Source organism: Apis florea, unplaced genomic scaffold (assembly GCF_048593485.1).
Source record: "Apis florea isolate Af1SG1 unplaced genomic scaffold, ASM4859348v1 contig_2293_pilon, whole genome shotgun sequence".
NCBI lineage: Eukaryota > Metazoa > Arthropoda > Insecta > Hymenoptera > Apidae > Apis > Apis florea.
This window is the reverse complement of record NW_028256554.1, coordinates 1,310,664-1,329,706: the sequence shown is the minus strand read 5'-3', so window position 1 is coordinate 1,329,706 and position 19,043 is coordinate 1,310,664. Positions and strand designations below refer to the sequence as shown.

At 45.9% G+C, this 19,043-nt stretch overlaps 2 protein-coding genes across 2 annotated transcripts; one reads left to right on the top strand and one right to left on the bottom strand.

Moving 5' to 3' along the window:
- Positions 1-689: 689 nt before the first annotated feature.
- Positions 690-16,735, top strand: nvy (CBFA2/RUNX1 partner transcriptional co-repressor nervy). Its single transcript, XM_086903822.1, has 8 exons — positions 690-707; positions 5,210-5,533; positions 7,933-8,384; positions 10,205-10,351; positions 12,546-12,811; positions 13,671-14,374; positions 14,438-14,727; positions 15,253-16,735. Exons 2-8 carry the CDS (start codon positions 5,236-5,238, stop codon positions 15,508-15,510), a joined length of 2,415 nt encoding a protein of 804 aa, XP_086759948.1. The 5' UTR covers positions 690-707; positions 5,210-5,235; the 3' UTR covers positions 15,511-16,735.
- On the bottom strand, positions 14,940-18,681 carry LOC100871365 (nucleolar protein 9). Its single transcript, XM_012486217.3, is given in 2 exon segments — positions 14,940-17,746; positions 17,748-18,681. Coding segments are annotated over 2 exon segments (1,806 nt in total). The 5' UTR covers positions 18,600-18,681; the 3' UTR covers positions 14,940-16,792.
- Positions 18,682-19,043: the final 362 nt, after the last annotated feature.

Genomic DNA, 19,043 nt, shown 5'->3' with positions numbered 1-19,043 from the left:
AATTTTTTGGAGGCGTGACATGTTCAGGTGCACTTGGAGGCGCCACGCTCTCTTTGTCGAGATGTGTTGTACACGCGTTGTATTCGATCTCTGTGACACGGACACAACGGAATCCGTTTTTCAGCGGCGCAAAGTAATACAAAAGCACGGGGATATACCCGTTAACTCGATGAAGGGTGTCAGAAACAGTGGTCCAGATCGAACGTTTCCAAGAGCGCCGATCCGAAGAACGACGACACCGAGGAGGAGGAGGAGGGCGACGGATGGAGGAGAAAGTTGGAGAAGTTGAAAAAAAAAAAAAAAAAAGAAAGAAAAGTTAGCCGACTATCATTCGCGTGCGATCGATCCTCGGATCGAGTTGCAAATCTCGCTTGCGTATATCCGAGTGGAAAGGATCCGATCGTGGATCGAGCAACAACGTGGTTGCGCGTTTTTCCGTACCGAAAATGCTGTAAAATCGGCTGACGCGGTTTCTCCCTCGCGAAAGGAGTGACTTCGTGCTATTGACATCCGCTCTTCGTGGTATCGACATCTCGGTACAAGGCAGCCTGTGCCGGGAGCACGATTTTGCGTCACTTCCACCGTGCGGTGGGATGAGGAGAGGGAACGCGAGAGAAAGAGAGTGCGAGAAAGAGGAAGGGGCGAAAAGGATAAACGGGGGAGAGAGAGAGAGAGAGAGAGAGAGAGAAATTCGTGCGACGAGTCAGGTATAATTTTCACAAGCGCGAAAATTACTGGGATCAGGGCCGATAAGTCGTAAATTACGAGTGAGCACGTAGGTACCTGCGTTTCGATCAACGTGTAAAACGTAGCTTTCGTTTGCCTGCAAATGACGGCATCACCCGTTCAAACTTACGATTACCCGTCGGACAAATTGAACTTTGCGTTGAAATCCGCTATACGCGCCTCGATCGAGAGCGAAAGAGAACGATAACATTGTTGTTATGGCGCATTGGGGGCCACCAATTTTTCGAACAATTTTCTTTCTTTCTTTTTTTTTTTTTTTTTTTTTTTCTTTTGGGCAAAACACAACCTGTCGCGAACAAGTATGTCGGGAACGATCATTCGATCGATTTATTACAACCGAATCGATCGATGGCGATGATCTTGGTTTTCGAGGGAAAAAGTTGGGTTGGGACCGATAATGATGGGTTGAAAATTGGCAAAAGATAGGTAGCCACGGCGAAAGGTTATTCGGGAATTTCGGCGCGGTGACGCGCGCACGTAGAGGAGTGTACATGGCGATGACAGGACTGTGACGGAGTGCTAATAATACGTATAATAGGCCGGTAGAGCGGCGCGCGTGTGTCGGTGTGGCCGCGCATGAATTCGTGGCGATAAGCAGGGAGAGGAACAGGGACAGGGAGATGTTCTGGCGCGCATACGCGTATATAGGTATAGTTCGTGTTTGTCCGGAGCGTGGCCGTGGCCGCGGATCTCAGCTGCGTGTGTGGATACTTGACGAGACGCGTACGAGTTCGAAACTTGGCCGAAACGAAGGATTGCCGTGTTTCTCGAGACCGAGGTCGATACCGAACCGATTCGCGATCCTTCTCTTCTATTCCCTTATATTCGATCCTTTTCCCTCTCCTTCTCCCGTGGCACGCGCGATCGCGAGAGATCCGAAAAATTAACGGATCGAGAAGATAATAAGAAAGAAGCGAGATAATAAGAAGAAAGAAAGAAAGGCGAGAGGATGGCGAGCTATTTCTCAGCTTCACCTGCAGAGACTTTCTTCGCGAGAATATATCGACGCGTCAGCAGCAAGCTGGTACGATATCCACGCGTAAAAGTATATACACCGACCGTTTCCCGCGTTTACAACGTAAATATAACGATTGTTTGGATCTTAATGTCTCTACCTTCTCGATCCAATCGAAAGAAATTGGGATTGGAAAGCGTTTACACGTTTGCAACTTTGTTTCACGCTTGTTGTTGTTGTTGTTGTTGTTTCGTCGTGGTTCCAGGATGGACGGAAGAATTATCGGTGCAGCTTCGGAGTAGTGAGCAGAGGTTGCGTGGTAGAGAGGTTGCAAGCCACCACCTCTCTCTTCCTCGTCCTCCTCCGATCGCCACCGTTCTTCCAGTTCTCCGACTAGACGTTCAGTCGGCTGGCGACAGCCGTCCGTGCTTCGCGTTCCTTCGTGTCGCGCACGCCCCGTCTCACTCTTTCTCTTTCTCACCCGCGAAATCTTTCCGTTCGTTTTCCCCTTTTTCCACTTCAATCTGCCCCTCGATCGGATTCGAATCGGTTCGATCGGCTTCGATCCAATAATCGAATCGAAAACTTTTCTGTTCCTTTGTTCGTTCGCGATTCGTAACAGTGTCGCGCGATGGACGGTGTTGTCGTTGCCGTTACGCGTCGATCGCGAGGATCTCGATAGATCTCTCGACGATTGGTGACGTTTCGATCCATGCCCTGTTCCGTGCGTTTCCAGCTTCTCTTTGGATTTGTTCGAGATTACGTCGAGCTGACACGATCGCAAGAGGTTGCGGAGTGTAGGAGGTAGGCAGATTTTTCTTTCTCTCGTTGCGTAAAGCGATGAATCGCTTCGAATCTATTTAAAAAGAGAAAAAAAAAAAAAAACTTTGTCCCAACTTTTCGAATCGAGGGGACGCGAGAATAAAGAAGAAAAAAAGGAAAGGAAAGGAAACGAAGTGAAGAGAGAAACGTGTATTAGGGTTCTCTCGTTAAAACAGACGGATGACGTATCGTGCGCGCACGTGTGCCTCGGACGGAAGGAAGCGAGCAGCTAGCAGCAGTCGCACGGTACTCGAGTCGAAGCTCGACTCTATTCCTCGAGAGACGGATGGACGGAGCAGGAAAGCGAAGTAGGAAAACCACGTCAGGTGCATCATTTCGCACGATGTTTGCCGATAATCGGTACCTCGCGTAGCACGTACGAGACTCCTCGCATTTGATCGCGTTGACCAAACTCAAGAGCAACCGTCCCTTTTTTTCGAGTACTTCGTAAAAAGAAATCGTTTGTATTTTCCGATCGTTCCGCGTAGAATTTTATTCGTTGGAGGAAGATCGATCGATCGATCGATCGATAGATCGTCGGATCCAATTGGAGGGAGAGACAACTGTTTCGATGCAAATTGGATTAACGGATGGCGAAGGATAACCGAGCGGAGAAGCGGTGTTCGGTGGACGTGGATTTGATCGCGTGTGCGTGCATACGTAGCGGCGCGAGACACGCGCTACCCGCTATACTCTCATCTCAAGTATTATATCGATTAACTGTTGGCAACAGAAGTGAGGCAGAGGAAAGCTCGTCGGAGGGTGGCATGGCTTTGGCTTTCCTATATTATTAATCTTGCGCGCTTTCTCTCTCTCTCTCTCTCTCTCGTCTTTTCTTCCACGACCTCGTGTTTTCTCCACACCGCCTGATAAACTTGACATATACGCCAGGCAACGAGTCGGTCATGTGTCATGGACAGTTTCCGGCGCCTCAAAGAGAATCAAGCCCGCGTGTAGCCCGGGGTATGTGCGGGACACTTTTGAGAGCAAAGCACGCCCGCTCTATCTTTTCTAAAACGGATATTTAATATAATAGATTCAAGACTGCTGTTCTCGCAGTCTCGTTAAACGCTAGATGGTAGAGGGGAGAGGGGAGGGGGATATCGGTCAAGATACGAAAGGGGGTAGTAATCGGTGATAAAATAATTCGTCGCATTTCTTTTTTCCTATTCCCCCCCCCCCCCCTCTTTTTTTTCCACTCCCTCCGGTGTACCGCAATTTCTCATCGTTCTCCCCGATTTCAAAGCGAGGAGAGAACGTGGTGGGCAAGCGAAACGTCAAATGGCGAGGTAAACGCGACGCGTGTCTGCTCGTGACATCTTCGTAACGCAAATGGGTTAAAGCTTTGCAACCGGTTGCAAAACCCTCGAGCTTCAAACTTATCGGTTTTTACCCCCCCCCCCCCTCTCTCTCTCTCTTCCTTTTTTCACCAACGATCCGTTTCGAGGAGGAGGAGGGGGAGAAGGAGGAGGCGATCGAGATCGCGATCACGATGACGCGCGCGAAGAATAAGAGGCGAAGCAGAAGAGGGTGCACCGCCGTGAAAGGCCGGCGCGAGTAAGAGTAGGAGGAGGAGGAGGAGGAGGAGGAAGACACACGGTGGTGGCTGTGCGTGACATTTTTGTAATGAAAGCGTACGCGGCCTCCACGGTAGTCACTGTACTACGGCAGACATCTGGTCCGGCTTGCCTCTCGGCTGCCCGGTTCTAATATTGGAAATTGCGTCTCTACCCGCGCTCGCGATCTCCTCTCCAAACACCGCTCCTCCCGCGCCATGTGCAGGACATATGTATAAACACAAGCCTCTCTGTGCCGCGGCTTCATGCGGCTTCTCGGCAACCCGTTTCCTTCCTTCCAATCGATCCGTGCCGAACTTCTCTTCCTCTCCTTTCTCTCTCTCTCCTCTCCTCTGAATTCGATCCATGGGGGAGGGGGGAAGAGAAGGAGGGAAGAAAAAAAGAAGAAGAAGAAGAAGAAATCATCGAGTTTGGTATCCCCGTGCGCGCAACACAGCTGCGCGCAATTACCACGGCCAGAGCCGTGGATTTTCCTTCGTGGCACGTATATCGTTCCCCCCTCCCCCTCCCGCTCCTCCTGTTTGCTTAACTAAGCGTCTTAACGAATTGCCGCGGACGCGCGCCTCCCCTCCTCCTCCTCCTCCTCCCTCGAGCGATCGATCGAGTTCGCGATATACGATCGGGTCGAAATTCGCGACACTCGTGTTTTAACACTTGCCGCGCGACTTGCGCGCATCTGTAACAACATAAGAACGGAGAGAAACAGAGAGAGAGAGAGAGAGAGAAATTATTCGTGTCACATCTGTCCACGTTTTATCGCGTCGATAAAATTCGCCAAAAGCTACCGCTCCTCTATCTAACCATCCGTCACTATTATTATTTATTCGTGGAAACGTCGTTCAATTATTATTCGGGTAGGTTCCATTAAAATCGGTGATCGGTATGCGCGGCCTGGCGCCGGTCGCCGGGCACGTACGCGAAATATGCCAGCCAATCGGGAAATGGAATCGATCAAATACGAATCGTGCCCCCATCTCTCTGGGGGAGGGGGGAGGGGGGGAGAGAGAGAGAGAGAGAGAGGTGGAAAAAAATAGCGACGAGACGTTCCCCCCCCCCCCCCTCTTTCGAATACACGATGGAAATGAACGGATCGCATGTTGATCGGCAGGCAAGAAGAAGGTGGAGGAGGGTGGAATGGCGACTAGCAGCGGGGTGGTGCAGAAAGTGAAGGTGAAGGAAGAGGCGAAGGATCACTGTGCGATGACGACAGGGAGCACGTGCGCCACGACCACGACCGCCGCCACCACCACGACCACGACCACGACCACGACCACGACGGGTACGACTACGAGCACGACTACGAGCACGAGCACGGTGACGAGTTTGGGCGAGAGCATCGCCGCCGTTTGTCACCTATCGGCGCCAGCGTCCTCCGTCCTCGCCAACGCAGACCCATTTCCCGTCGATCTCGACCTCAAGACCAAGATCAAGGGTGCGTTCTTCTCCTATATACATACACACATATATATATATATATATATTTTTCTCTCCATCCTTGGCGAAAACATTGCGTTTGGAACGTTAGTTTGGAATATTGCATGGGGGTACCCGTATATACACTCGTCCGAATCCCGTGGTGGGCAGGCTCGGGGTGAGCAGGTTATCTGGCAGACGGGAGCCCGCAGCTACTTTGGGAAGGGAGAAAAAAGGCCGCGGCGTCGTTTCTCTCGTCAAAGAGCCGTCATCCTCCAACGAGATTTCGTGTGTATATATATATATATATATATATATGTATGTATTTCTTTGGAGGGAAGGAAGGAGGGAAGTGGCGCGTTGAAGAGCACGTGCATCGAGGGAGGGGGGAGGGATGTGTGTGCGAAACTGCTGCGAGGAGTCGTCAGTGAAGCCGGGTCGGTCGGTCGGTCGGTTGGTTGGTTGGTTGGTTTGGTTGGTTGGTTGGTTGGGCTCGGTGTGTTGGTTAGGTCGGTTCGTGCACCGGCTGACTGCCTGGACCAGACGCGATAAGGCACGTCCAACACTTCCACCGGGATTCTGCTCGAGGCTGATATCATATCCGGTACACCGTCGGCATCCCCGACGTTGCCGTTCGAGGTATTTTGCGATAGTCGCCCGCACCACGCCTCCTGCTTCCTGGATATGCTTACAACGTGGAAACCGACCAACCTCGCCATCCATCCATCTTTCTTTCCTCTCACCTTTCTTTCCTCTCTCCTCGATTCACTTCAACGAGGGTTTTAAGGAAGGAAAAAAAAGGAGGGGAAAAAAGAAAAAATTCCCCTCCCGGAAATAATATTATTCGCGATTTCTTCTCGAGGAGAGAGAGAGAGAGAGAGAGAGAGAGAGAGAGGAGAGAGAAATATCGATTCTACGATCCTCGCGACGTATTTATATCGAGATCTGGAGAAGGAGGAGGAAAAATGAGGCGAAAGGGAGAGGGGAGTGAGAGGGAGGGGGTATGGGGTGCGGCTAGGAAGGGATTGCGATCAAAGCCATCTGTTGCATTGTCCCGGCAATTAGGAGGCGACAGCTGAGTCCCAGCGTACTTACTTCCACCCAGGGACTCTCAGTCGAGTGGAGCACGTGCGCTTTATCGATCTCTCTCTCGGCGCTCTCTCGGTGGAACCGTGGCGGCCGCCTCTCTCTCCACGAAGACAACGAACCGCCTCCTAACCGTGCTTGCTTATCCACCGTGGTGGTGCTCCAGGTGGTGCTGCGCCGCCAGATATTCCGCACCCTTTCTCTCTTCCTTCCTTCCTTCCTTCCTTCCTTTCTTTCTTTCTCCGACCGATCTTTCACACGTATCATTCCGCCTCGAATCTCGAGTAAAAACTGCGCGAAATTCCGCGAGAAGGATCTCGAGAAGTGGGAAAGGGAGGAGGGAAGGGGAAAGAATTTGGATTTGGGCGGGGCGATGATAATAATAATAATAATAACATAAACAATAACAATAATAATAATAATAATAATAATAATAACAACAACAACAGAAGGGGCGAAACCACTAACCTAACGTAAGGTAGTTCTACCCGCGGGTGGTGGAGGTGGTTCAGGATACAGGTAATTAGCTCCTGGCTACCGACGTCAGGTGGCAGTGACACGGCGCGACCTTCTTTCGCTTCTTGACCCTCCCCCCCCACCCGTCTCCTCTCCCTTTCGCACGCCTCGTCGCCGACGAATTTCACGGCGAAATTCACTCGGACTCGAGAGTCGATAAAATCCACAAGAAGGGAAGGAGGGAGAGATCAAGAGGATTCCTTCTTACCTCCTCCTCTCTCGGTGGAGAAGACTAGGTGGCTGATACGAAGTGAAGATTCGTGACGCGATAAGAGGAGAGGAGAGAGAGGCGCGCGTTTCATGGCGGCGTTTCGCCACGCGTTGCCACGAGGCCCGGGGGGCATTCCGCGAGATAACGCGCGGGGGACACGGAATGGGAACAAGGCAAGGTGGATGACACGGCCCGTAATTGCATGTTATCCGCTGCACCCACGCGGCACAGGGCGGGCACACGGTTGACGCGCATCTGTGCCTCGCGCGCCTACGTGTGCGTGCGCGCGCGCGCCTATCAACGCGTTTGTAAACGAGTGGCCGATTCGCCTGCCCGTTTCACGTGGTCCGCGGTTGACGGCTCTCCCCGGATGTGCCCGGCACAAAGGACGTTTGCGGCCACCCCTCCCCACCGCCTGTCCTCCTCCTCCTCCTCCCCCCTCCTAAACTCTCTTTCGACTTTGCCGGGGGACCATCTTTCTCCCCCCTCCACTCCGCTCCTTCGACAGCCATCCTCTTCCCACGCGCTTCGAACGAGAGTCTTCGATTCAGAGTTGAGATAATAAAAAAACGCTGTTCCGTTTTTCCCCCCTCTCTTTTTTCCAGTTACCTCCGCGGCCAGGGAGAAGTCGACGACGCGAGACGATGGCCAACGCGAGGAGATCCACTCGCCGCCTTCCCAGAAAATGTGTACGCAGGGCGTGCAATCGTCGAGGCAGAGCAATTGCACGCGTGGCGGGGCGAGCACCGTTTGCTCGGCCTCGGGCTCGGACAGCGGCAGCCCTTCGCCCGCGCACTACCTCAAGCCCGAGTCCTCGTCCGAGGACGGGTCCTCGTCGGTGAACGGCGGCGGAAATGGGAACGCGGCTTCCAGCTGCGGAAGGGCGGCGCAGGAGGAGCAAAACGACGCTTCGTCGAGCGCCGGCAATAGGTGCATCGCCGGTGTCTTCGCCGGCCACGGCGAGGTGAAGAGCGTGCTCGGCACTGTGGTCAAATTCGCCACGGGCATCTCCCCCGACACCGGGGACACCGTCCTCACTCTCGTCTTGGCGCTTCTGGTAAACTCCCTTCCCCTCCTTTTCGCGCTTTCTTCTCTCTCTCTTTCTCTTTCTCGCTCGCTCGCTCGCTTGCTTGCTTGCTCACTCGCTCACTCACTCACTCAGTCTCTCACTCTCTGTCCTTTTCTTCCGATATTACGTGGTATCTTTATTACGCGTATATACGTTGCTTCCTTCTTCTTGCTCGAATGCCTTCGTAATTAAGACGAGGGTATCAGATGACAAAGTGTTTTGAAAGGACGCACAGTGGTTCGAATGGTTAACTGGACAAAATTGTTATTTTTCTTTTGAGGTTATACGAAGACAAAATTATTATTTTTATTATTTCGTTAAAAGTATATATAAAGATATGCATATATGAAAAGTATACAGATATACAAATATTAGTGATTCGAACCGATTAAGAAAATATCTGGGTTGCAATTAACTCGAGGAAAGCGCCTCGAATTTGACATAAATATAAACCGGAGAACCTTGAGAATAGGTACTCGAAAGAAACAGATGTTAAGGGAAAAAATGTTAATCGCAAAAAGAAGTTGTGACTATTTGCCATCCTATAAATTATCCGATACACATGTGTTTAAACAAACTGAAAAATTATAAAATGAAATATGCATTGCAAGCAAGACATTCAAGACCGCGTATCCACCGTTCAGATGATCGTAAGATAATTATAAAAAATTGCCAACTAAATTTCCAAAGTTAGGAATATTACTGTTGCTTACTTCTCTAAAATGTAATAAGTAAACGACGCATAGTTATAATGCATGTGTTATAATATATCCCCTAAATATCAGTGGCTAGATTAAAGAATCCGCTAGGCGGCGAGCGATTCGATTGTGCCCGTATATATCATGGGTTGCCTTTTCAACGTTAAAATTAATTTTAACATAGTTTTTGCAAAGTTTTGCGAATCAAATATCTGGCAATAAGAAAAAATAGAAGATTTCTATATTTTTCGTGCATTCGACATGTCAACATATATAATAAAATGTGAATTTCTAAAATTTATGGATAATTTATAACGATTTAAATTAAAACAGTTGTTTCGAAATCCGTCACAAAATTGAATTTTAAACGCTTCTTAAAAAATTTCCCAACTATTCCCGATCAGTTATCGATCAATCCTCTCCGCCTATAATATTATATATATATGTAATATTTATATATATAATATTATAACTATATATAATATTTTCTTTAATCTGTTTAAAACAATTATTTTTTGTACATTCGAAAATGAATTTTGTCCAGTTGTACACGTATAAATATATATATACAATATTCGAACCAGTGTGGAAGCAGTTTAGCATTGGCTAAAACGGATGACGAAGCGCGTAAAACGTGTTCACCGTAAATTAGATTTACGTGCATTTTTCTCGAGATATACGAATGAACGTTAGTTATTAATAGAATTAATTATGGAATAATCGTGGTTTCATTTGGACGATGATCGTTTTGAAATTTAGACATTTCTCCTGTAAAAACTCGAGCCGTTCCGAGATTCGACAGGGATCGCGGAAACGATTTGTGGAGATATTCAAAGTACGTACGTGTATGCGATGTATGTATAACGACATAGCGCGTAGCAGGCTCGCATCCGTTCCAGAAACGTGACATCTGGTAGCCATGCTTGACCGTAAACGATCGTGGCACGTGACAAACGTGAAATCAGCCTGACGCGTTTCTTCCTTCCTTTCTGATCCTTTCGACTCCGCCGCATAAATATAATTCTCTATTTTCGATTACAAAGATTGTATATGTGCGAGGAAGGTGATAGAGGAGGAGATGAGCTCTTTTCGAATTTTTCTCGATCGCAGAGTGGCAGCATGACCGCGGAGGAATTTCACTCGGCGCTGCAGGAAGCGACCAACTATTCCCTCAAAGGGTTCGTCCTTCCCCATCTCAAGCAACAATTGCCTTCGTTGCAGAGAGATCTGAGCAACGCTGCCAGAGCCAGTAATCAGGTGAGTTTCCATTCCCTTGCGCGTCAAGAGCTCGCCGCGAATTTCTACGTGATCAATAACACGTGGAATGGTGGTTTACACTTGAAACACTTGGAGTCCACACTTTTTGTTAACCGGTTGGACAATGAATCGAACGAATCTAGCAAACTATCTGTCGTAAATGTGGATATCTCTATGGTAGAAAAGCCGAAATGGAATTCTCAGTTAAAAAAGTAAGAGAATAGAAGCAAGAGCTAATAAGATAAATCGCGGAAAGAATGCAAAATTTAGAAATCGATCCTTATATTATGGTAGAAAAGCCGAAATAGAAAAATCGGATTGCAAAATTTGAAAATCGATCCCAATATTTTTATATTTGGTGGAAATAAAATTCTTAATTGCAAAAATAAGAATTTAAGCAATGCTGTCAAAGAAATAAAAATAAATCGCACGAAAAATGCAAAATTCGGACTTTCCATTTTGAAAATCGATCCCTATATATCTACGATAGAAAAGTCGAAATAGAAAAATCGAATTCTCGATTGAAAAATTTGAAATTTTCGTTTTGAAAATCGATCCCTATTTTTCTATGATAGAAAACTCAAAATAAAATTCTTAATTGCAAAAATAAGAATTTAAGCAATGCTGTTAAAATTAAAAATAAATCGCGCGAAAAATGCAAAATTTGAAATTTTCGTTCTGAAAAATCGATCCCTACATTTCTATGTTACAAAAGTCAAAATAAAATTCTCAATTGCAGAAATAAGGATTTAACGGCGCCAGAGCTAATAATAAGAATCGAATCAGAGCCAATAAGGGGGAGGACGTTTCAAAAAAACGTTCAAATTTCTGAAAATCGATCCCCGTGTTTCTACGGTGGAAAAGTCGGGCTGGAAAAATCGAATTCTCGGATAAAATGAGGGAGGAGGAGAGGGGGGGGGAGAGGGAAAGGTGCGTATAAGCGGGAGAGGAGCGGGGGGCAAACGTTCATCCGATCCGCGTGTGGTCCGATATAGATTAGAGTTATATATCGCACACACGCTCGTTAAACTTTGTACAACGAAGGCGGAGGAGAGGAAAACGCGTTCAGGAGTAGTGAGTAAAATCAACAGAACCCGGGCTGACCGGCTGTCGACCTGTTTTAATTTCCCAGGCTACTTCGCGGCTCGAGGGTGGGGGCGTGCCAGCCTGTTTCATGGAAAGATAGATGAACAAATCGAACGTAAAGACCCGGCTCGAAAAAGTCTCCGCGAGAAACGTGGCCGCCCCTCTTCTTTTTCTTTCTTTCTCTTCTCTTAATATTCCATCCCACTTTTTCCACTCCTCCGTTAAAAATGAAATGTCACGATTATCTTAAGGCCATGGAGATTGAACGGAATTGAGATTGAACGAATTCGTCGCTCTGGTATCTGGTTAGGTTAGAGAAGAACATTACGAAAAGAAAAAAATAACTTGGAGAACGAACCAGAGAATTCGAGAATCGGGATAAAAGAATAAAGTTTCGATTTCGACGAATTAAAATAGGAGAGATGTTTTCGCTTGTGTCGCGCTTTCTTCCACCTGCTACTCCCCGAAAAAGAAAGAAGAGAATTAACCAACGGAGGAGACGGGATGGGTGGGGAAGGGAGTAGGGGAAGGGGAGGGGGTGGGTAGGAAATATACCGAAGAGCAGCGAAGAACGAATGGTGGCGCGGTGGTAACGAATTGCAAATTAATAGGAAGGATTTACATTTCGCAAGGCAGCTAACGGCGAAGGATCGAAAGAGAAATTGAATTCCTTCGCCCCCTCTCTCTCCCTTTCTCCCTTTCCCCTTTTTCTTGCGCTCGAGTTCCCTCGAGGAGCGAATAGCCGCGACCAATCAGAACATGCGGAGGCGCGATTACACGCGTAACTTTGCCGATCGATGATCGTTAATTGAGAGTCGCGAAAACGAGAAGGAAAGCTGGAAAGAAAAGGCGGGGAGAAAGAACGATAGAACGCGATTAGGAGTGATAAATCCGTAGCTTACCCACCGCTTATCGAACTCGATTTAACGAGGGAAACGAGGTAGAAATTTCAGGTGAACGGTGTTACTCGTAAATATTGGAAAATATTTCGAAGAAACGATCGATACGTTTGTTTTCTTACAAAGATATTACGGGCAAAGTTTTCAGATTCGTCACCAAATAACGTTTTTCGTTTTTTATCCTTCCTTCTTTTCCCCTCCCACGACAGAGTTGCGCGCAATTCTTGAGATCGAACGAGGCCGCAGTCCTGGAGGCTGTCGGTTTGGTGGCCGCGACGGATCAGGTGGAGATCTTTGGAGAGCAGGCCGGTAACGGGATAGGAGGTGGCGGCAATCAATGCTCCGCTCATTACGGCGTACGATCCAATTCCAACCCTGGAATTGGCGCCATTCAACACACGAACAACGCCACGGGTGGTTTCCATCATTACTCGAGCGCATCGCACGCACCGAAACGACGCGCCTCCGACACGCCGTGAGTATTCATCTCTTCTCTACTTTTTCTCTCTTCTTTTCCTCTCAAATAATTTGAAACCAATTCTCCGTCCATTTGTTTCCCTACCGTTCACTGCCGCAACGACAAATCAACGATCGAAGTCGGTCGTATTTAGAAACGTCGTAAATCGGGACGACGGTTAAATTTCGGTCGCAACGGAATCTTTGTCCGTCTATAACGATAATTCACGCGAGACACCGAACGCCACGCACCTGCGCGTACACGTGTGCGCAGTATATCTGCCAAGCCGCAAATGTGCCGCGGTGTTTGGGAAAAATCTTGGCTACGAGCCTGTGTGTTTCTCGGCCCATGTTTAACCGCTCCGCGCAGAAACGAACGTGACCCCGATCCTCGAATTTCGATGCACGATTCAACGATCGAAATTCGTCGATCCGATGATCTGGAACACGATAGATCCGTTCGATCTATCCGTGCACAAAGGATGTTCGGTAATTTCGGTCGGAATAGGAGAAAGGGGCGCCGACGCGACGCGAATCCGAAGGTGACAAAACGCGACGTGCGCGTTGGCAATGCCAGGCCTGGCCTCCTCTCGATATGTCTGCCGGTGACGTTTCCATATATCATCGGGGTACCACCTTTCTCCAACATCCCTACGCCGTCCTACTCCCGCCAAGATCCCCTACTACTCTCTCTACTCTTCGACTACCGGGAAACTTGCCTCGAGTACCTGCTGCTAATACACGCCACCTTCTCGACCAACCAACACCTCGTCCGACAAACGAATTATCAAATCCTCCCCCCTCTCTCTCTCTCTCCGATCGCGAGTTCGTTCGTTCCTTTCGTTTCCTTTTCGAAATATCGAAATATATCGATTCAGGTATTACGAGAACGGGGCCACTCTGCTCGAGGACGTCCCTCTGTACGGGAAAAGATTGACGAATCCTTGGAGTCATCACCACCCCCCCGCGCAACAGCAACCGTCCGCCGAGGGCTCATCCCCTTATTGTTGGTATCATCCGCTTCATTCGAGCGGATCGATTCAAGGCCTCGGTCATCGTCATGCTCACGCTCACGGTCATTCTCACGGTCAAACTCACGGCCACGCTCACGGTCACGGGCAGGGTGAGGGGTCCAGCTCGATACCACCACCTGGTTCCGTGCAAATGAGTCAGATGAACGCGTTCTCCGGCTCTCACCACCTAGCTCGGCAACAGCAGCAGCAAATGGGTCACGTTCAAGCGCAGAACGGCAGCCTGGACGACGAGTGGAAGAACATTCACATGATGTTGAACTGTATCCTCGGAATGGTGGAGAAGACGAAGAAAGCTCTAGCCATTCTGCAGACACGTGGCTGTTTTGGGGCCTCAGCGGGCCCTGCCTTGTCAGCCACGAGCACCGTACCGGCTCAAAACGGTGGCACCGGTAGCACGGCTAACAACAATCCATCCTCGACCAACGGCTCTCAAGTGGAATCCTCGACCGGTGACCGCGAAGGTAGCTTGAAACGATTGTCCGGAGAGATCGTCGCCCAGACCATCAGGGCGATCGAGGATAAAGTGGCGGAAGTGAAGAGGAAAGATGGTTCGTATCGTGAATTTATTACACATGTACATACACGCGCCTTTACGTTTCCTTTTCTTACAGAAGAAGCCGTAAAAAGGGCCGTGATGGCCGAAGTGCAACGAGCCGTGAGAGTCGCGGTAGCCGAATCGAGGGCAAGCGAACGTCTACGAGTGCATCGAATGTTAGACGTTCCACTGTCTCAGAGAAACCACGGACCTCTCCGCCAAGGACCGTACCTTCGAGTTCACGGTAATCCAGTCGATACGAATGCCAGAACGGTCACCGCGACACCGACCAACACCGTTTCCAATTCTATCACGTCGATCGGCGAGGACGAAAAGGACGCGCAACTGCAGACCGTCTCGGGATCCGTGAGTAGTATACTTGTTCACTGTTTGGAAAAAAGTCTCGCGGGACGGGATAGAGGCAAGAGGGGGTCCTTCGCTTGAACCGCCTATCCCCACTTCGAACGCTTTGTTGACAATCACACTGTAGACATCATACGTTACATAGTAGTAGAAAAGCTATAATTTGAATAGTCAAATTCGTAAAAATTATTCTCATTTATAAAATTAATCTTAACTACTTGAATACAAAATTATATTTATAAACTAAACTGATGTTACAAATCATAATTAATCTATGTATATTGTGAGAAATAAAAATTTTTTATATTATACATTAGAATTCTCTGGATCCTATGCATCGAGGTTTAGATACAGATGTAATTTTGGATTAGTAAATACCATGGTAAAAACAAAAATGCGTATGAAAATAGACATTTCTTCCGCGAGATTTCATTCCAAACATTAAATAGTATCGACACGCCAATGCGATTTCTTCCTCGTGCTCTATATTCCATACCTTGTTTGCCACCAATCCGAATCCATTTTCAGAGTTGTTGGAACTGCGGTAGACCAGCGTTGGAGACGTGCGGCGGTTGCGGAATCGCGCGATATTGCGGCTCCTTCTGCCAACACCGGGACTGGGAGGCAGGAGGCCATCACGCGACCTGCAACAATCCACCGCCTCGTGAACCTCGAAGATCAGCGTCTCGAAGCCCTCCCAGAATCGCAAGCGCAGCTCAATCGAGCGTAAACGAGGCAAACATCGTCGCGCCTATACCGGCCAGTGGTACGACCAAGGGGAAGTGACGTTACGACGGGAATTACTATCGACTCAGACGATTCGCTAGACCGGTCCAATACGATTCGCGTTGACCATACACACACGCGCGCGCGCACACATACACATACGCACATGCACATCCTTTCTTCCGACGGAGAATCATACATCTTCTGCTTTTCTTTCTCCACTTTCTTCCTACGCTTTGACACTCTCGGCAAACCATGAGCCATTCAGTTGTACAGTTTATAATAGTTTAAACATCCTGTTATTCATCCAAGGTGTATTACGATACATTTTGTCGAATTCATCCGTTCGCGCTAATCTTGGCAAGTTAGAGAGTTGCAAAGCGATCCCTTGCGTATCGCGATATACGAATACAAAGTTGCGGGAACAGTACATTTACGCGTGAAATGAAATTTTTCCCTTTTACGATTGTAGTTGTAACACCGTTCGTCGAATTCCTTCTTTAGAATAGTACGTGTAACGGTTCGTTGTACATTGCTATTTGATCGAAGCGACAAAGTAGAGATAAATTATATAACATGTATATATCTCGGACGATAGATTGTTCAAATAAACAATGAAATTCTTGTCTAGCAATGAAAATATGAAGTTTCGTTATCTTTCGATACAACGAAAGTATGAATTAAAAATATGAATCCATTCACTTGGTCCAAAACAGTAAACAGTGATAAATAAACTTAATACATGTTATACATTCTCTAGGTCTCTACGAACATGTAGCATAAAAAAAATCTTGCACGCATAAACAAAATATTTGTTATCTAAATAAGTTTGGAAGAATTTTACATCATGATTTTGCGATATTGTTTTTTTCACACTTAGAACCGTATAATACTTGGCACAAAATACGACTTCAATTTAAATTTTTCTTCTACCGTAATCGATACGAATCGATGTTATATCGATATTTTTCCTAGTCAATTGATAGATTAATACAATCGCAACGAGTGTTGCGACGATAAAACCGTTGCAATGTTTTACTTTATGCGCGTCACAGTGCATGGACGCATGTATACGTTTATAAGTCTAGTCACTGTCGAGTCGAGAATCATAAAATGAGTTTATCCGTCGCGCGCATTAGAAAACTTTGCTCAAATTTAGATTACGAATCGTTGTATGTTTTTCTAGCTACGTTACGTTGCGGGGATGTATGATGAATTCTATAGATTGTATTTATAAATTAACGAAATATATGATTATTCTGTGTCATAATGCTTAAAGAACAAACACTCGACATCTTTCTTCTCTTGCACACGTGTTTACATTTAAACAATAACTTTAAATTTATTTCTCTTTCTTCACCGAGTTCCCTATTATATTTGCGAAAAGTGCTCTTGTTTTCTCTTCTTTTCCTAACGTTTCCATCCAATCCTTCTTGTTTCTTGCGTACAGTGGAACGTTTAATTTGTTCAACATTATTTGTCCAGATTTGGTCGAACGCAAGGATTCTCCGGCTGCTGCTAATTCTTCCATGATCAAAGTTTTCTGATTCATATGCGCCGATCGCCATATTCTATCCAAACATCTGGAGCCATGTGTACTGCGAGCCAATCGCGACCAGTATCCTTTCAATTTTTTCCCAAGTTTTTCCCTGCTTTTCTCACCGATATATTTGCTGTCCATGTAAGCGTCCACGATGCGACTTCCTTTTGGATCTTCAAACAACCGCACTGCCTGCTCTATGTCGGTTTCCAACAAGGAATTAACCATTTTTATAGGTTTATTAAAATTGAGTATAGCCTGTATTATTAGACTTCCGTGTAAACTGATCAAAGATTTCGAATCATCTTCCTTCTTTTCTTTTATATTTTCTAATTGATCCGATGTTTTTAAACTTGCCACGCAAGCCACGATAAGATGTTGTTTCTCGTTTACTTCGCAATGAAGAGTTCTTAAAAGTTCAGTTACGAATGCACCTTGTTTGACCTGCAATCTTAAACACGCATTCGCCACACTGACTAAAATTCCTGTGAAACTTTTTTCAAGAATTTCGGAGAAATACACGCGAATCTCTTCAAATATTTGTTCAAACTTTTCCTTTACTGTACAATGATCAAATAGTCTTTGTACACTGAAGTTTGTATTTTGTGTTAATGATAATTGCTTCAAATTGCCTGAAAAATACCTTTCATAAATGTCATTAAAAGATTTAGGATTTCCCACTGATAAGCAAGCCTCTAGCAATCTGATTGAACTTTCTGTGTTAAAAATATTTGACAGTTGACCATCTTCCAAGCTTAAAACATTCGTTTGTAATCTTTTTTACATACTCTTCCACCATAGTTGGGAACGTATCCTTTAAAGAATATAAAGCACTTTGCAATAATCCAGATGTAAGTTCATCCTTACCAAACTCTAAAAAGCAAGGCCATTTGTATAATCTGTTACATGTTGCGGATAATAAGTCTTTATACTCTTGTATGACTGGTCGTCTTACATCAAATATCACTTTTTTTTTATCATTAGATTCAGGCTTATCAATTAGGCCACCAAGGCATTCGATAACAGTCCTCAAAAGATGATTCGCATATGTATCGTACACAAATTCCTCAATATTATTAATAAAATATTTACTCAGCTTCAACACGATGCTGTTATAAGATTCCACTTCCGACTCCTTAACCTCTATATTGGCATCTACATTTTGTTCAGCATTAGATTCTAAAACTATTCTTTTATTTCCTCTATCGGCACAAACCATTACGATCTTTTGTAAAACGTGACTAGCAAATCTGTCATTACTGAGAAGTCGTAAAGAAGGATTGAAAGTAGTAACTAACCTTTGAATCGTTTCCAAATTCGCGTATTTCAAAAGTGAATCCAATATTCTGGATCCCACCTGATTTTGGGCATATTCAATTTCGTGTCCAATAGTTTGTTCGTATACATTATTTACAAATATTAGTTTCTCTTCCACAGTAGGAAAATCACTCTTCATCAATTCCAGAATACGTACCATATATTGATATGTATCATGATCTACGTCAGATCCATGATTCCTTTGTCGTGCGAATTTTTTTGCCATTTGAGCACACGATCGTTTCTTTTTTCTTTTCTTACTTCTCTCATCGTTCCGATTATTGTTGACCATGTTTTAAAGTGAATTTTCACACAAAACAACGTTTACATAACCTCTTTATCGCGTGCACGCGACAATTTTATGCACAAAGTATAGTAAATATAGACAAGGATAGTATAGTGAAAGAAAGATAAGATAAGAATTGATTGTCAATACCATCTGTCGACTTTTCTTCAAAGAATCAACTCTTTAAAAATATTCAAGAGATGGTGCTGATCCTCAATTCTTACTTTTTCTACTATTGAAATGTTTTTACATATGTATCATTAATAATTTCATTTTGTTGTAATAGTATACAAGTTTGAACATTTTTAAGTATTATTTTTTTTGTTATTTCTCTAAATCTATATATATATATATTTTTTTTTATTACTTTTGCAATATTGAACGTTCTTTTTTTAAGTCTGAATTTCTATTAAAATAACTTGTCTATGATGTCATCAGGATGTATTAAAA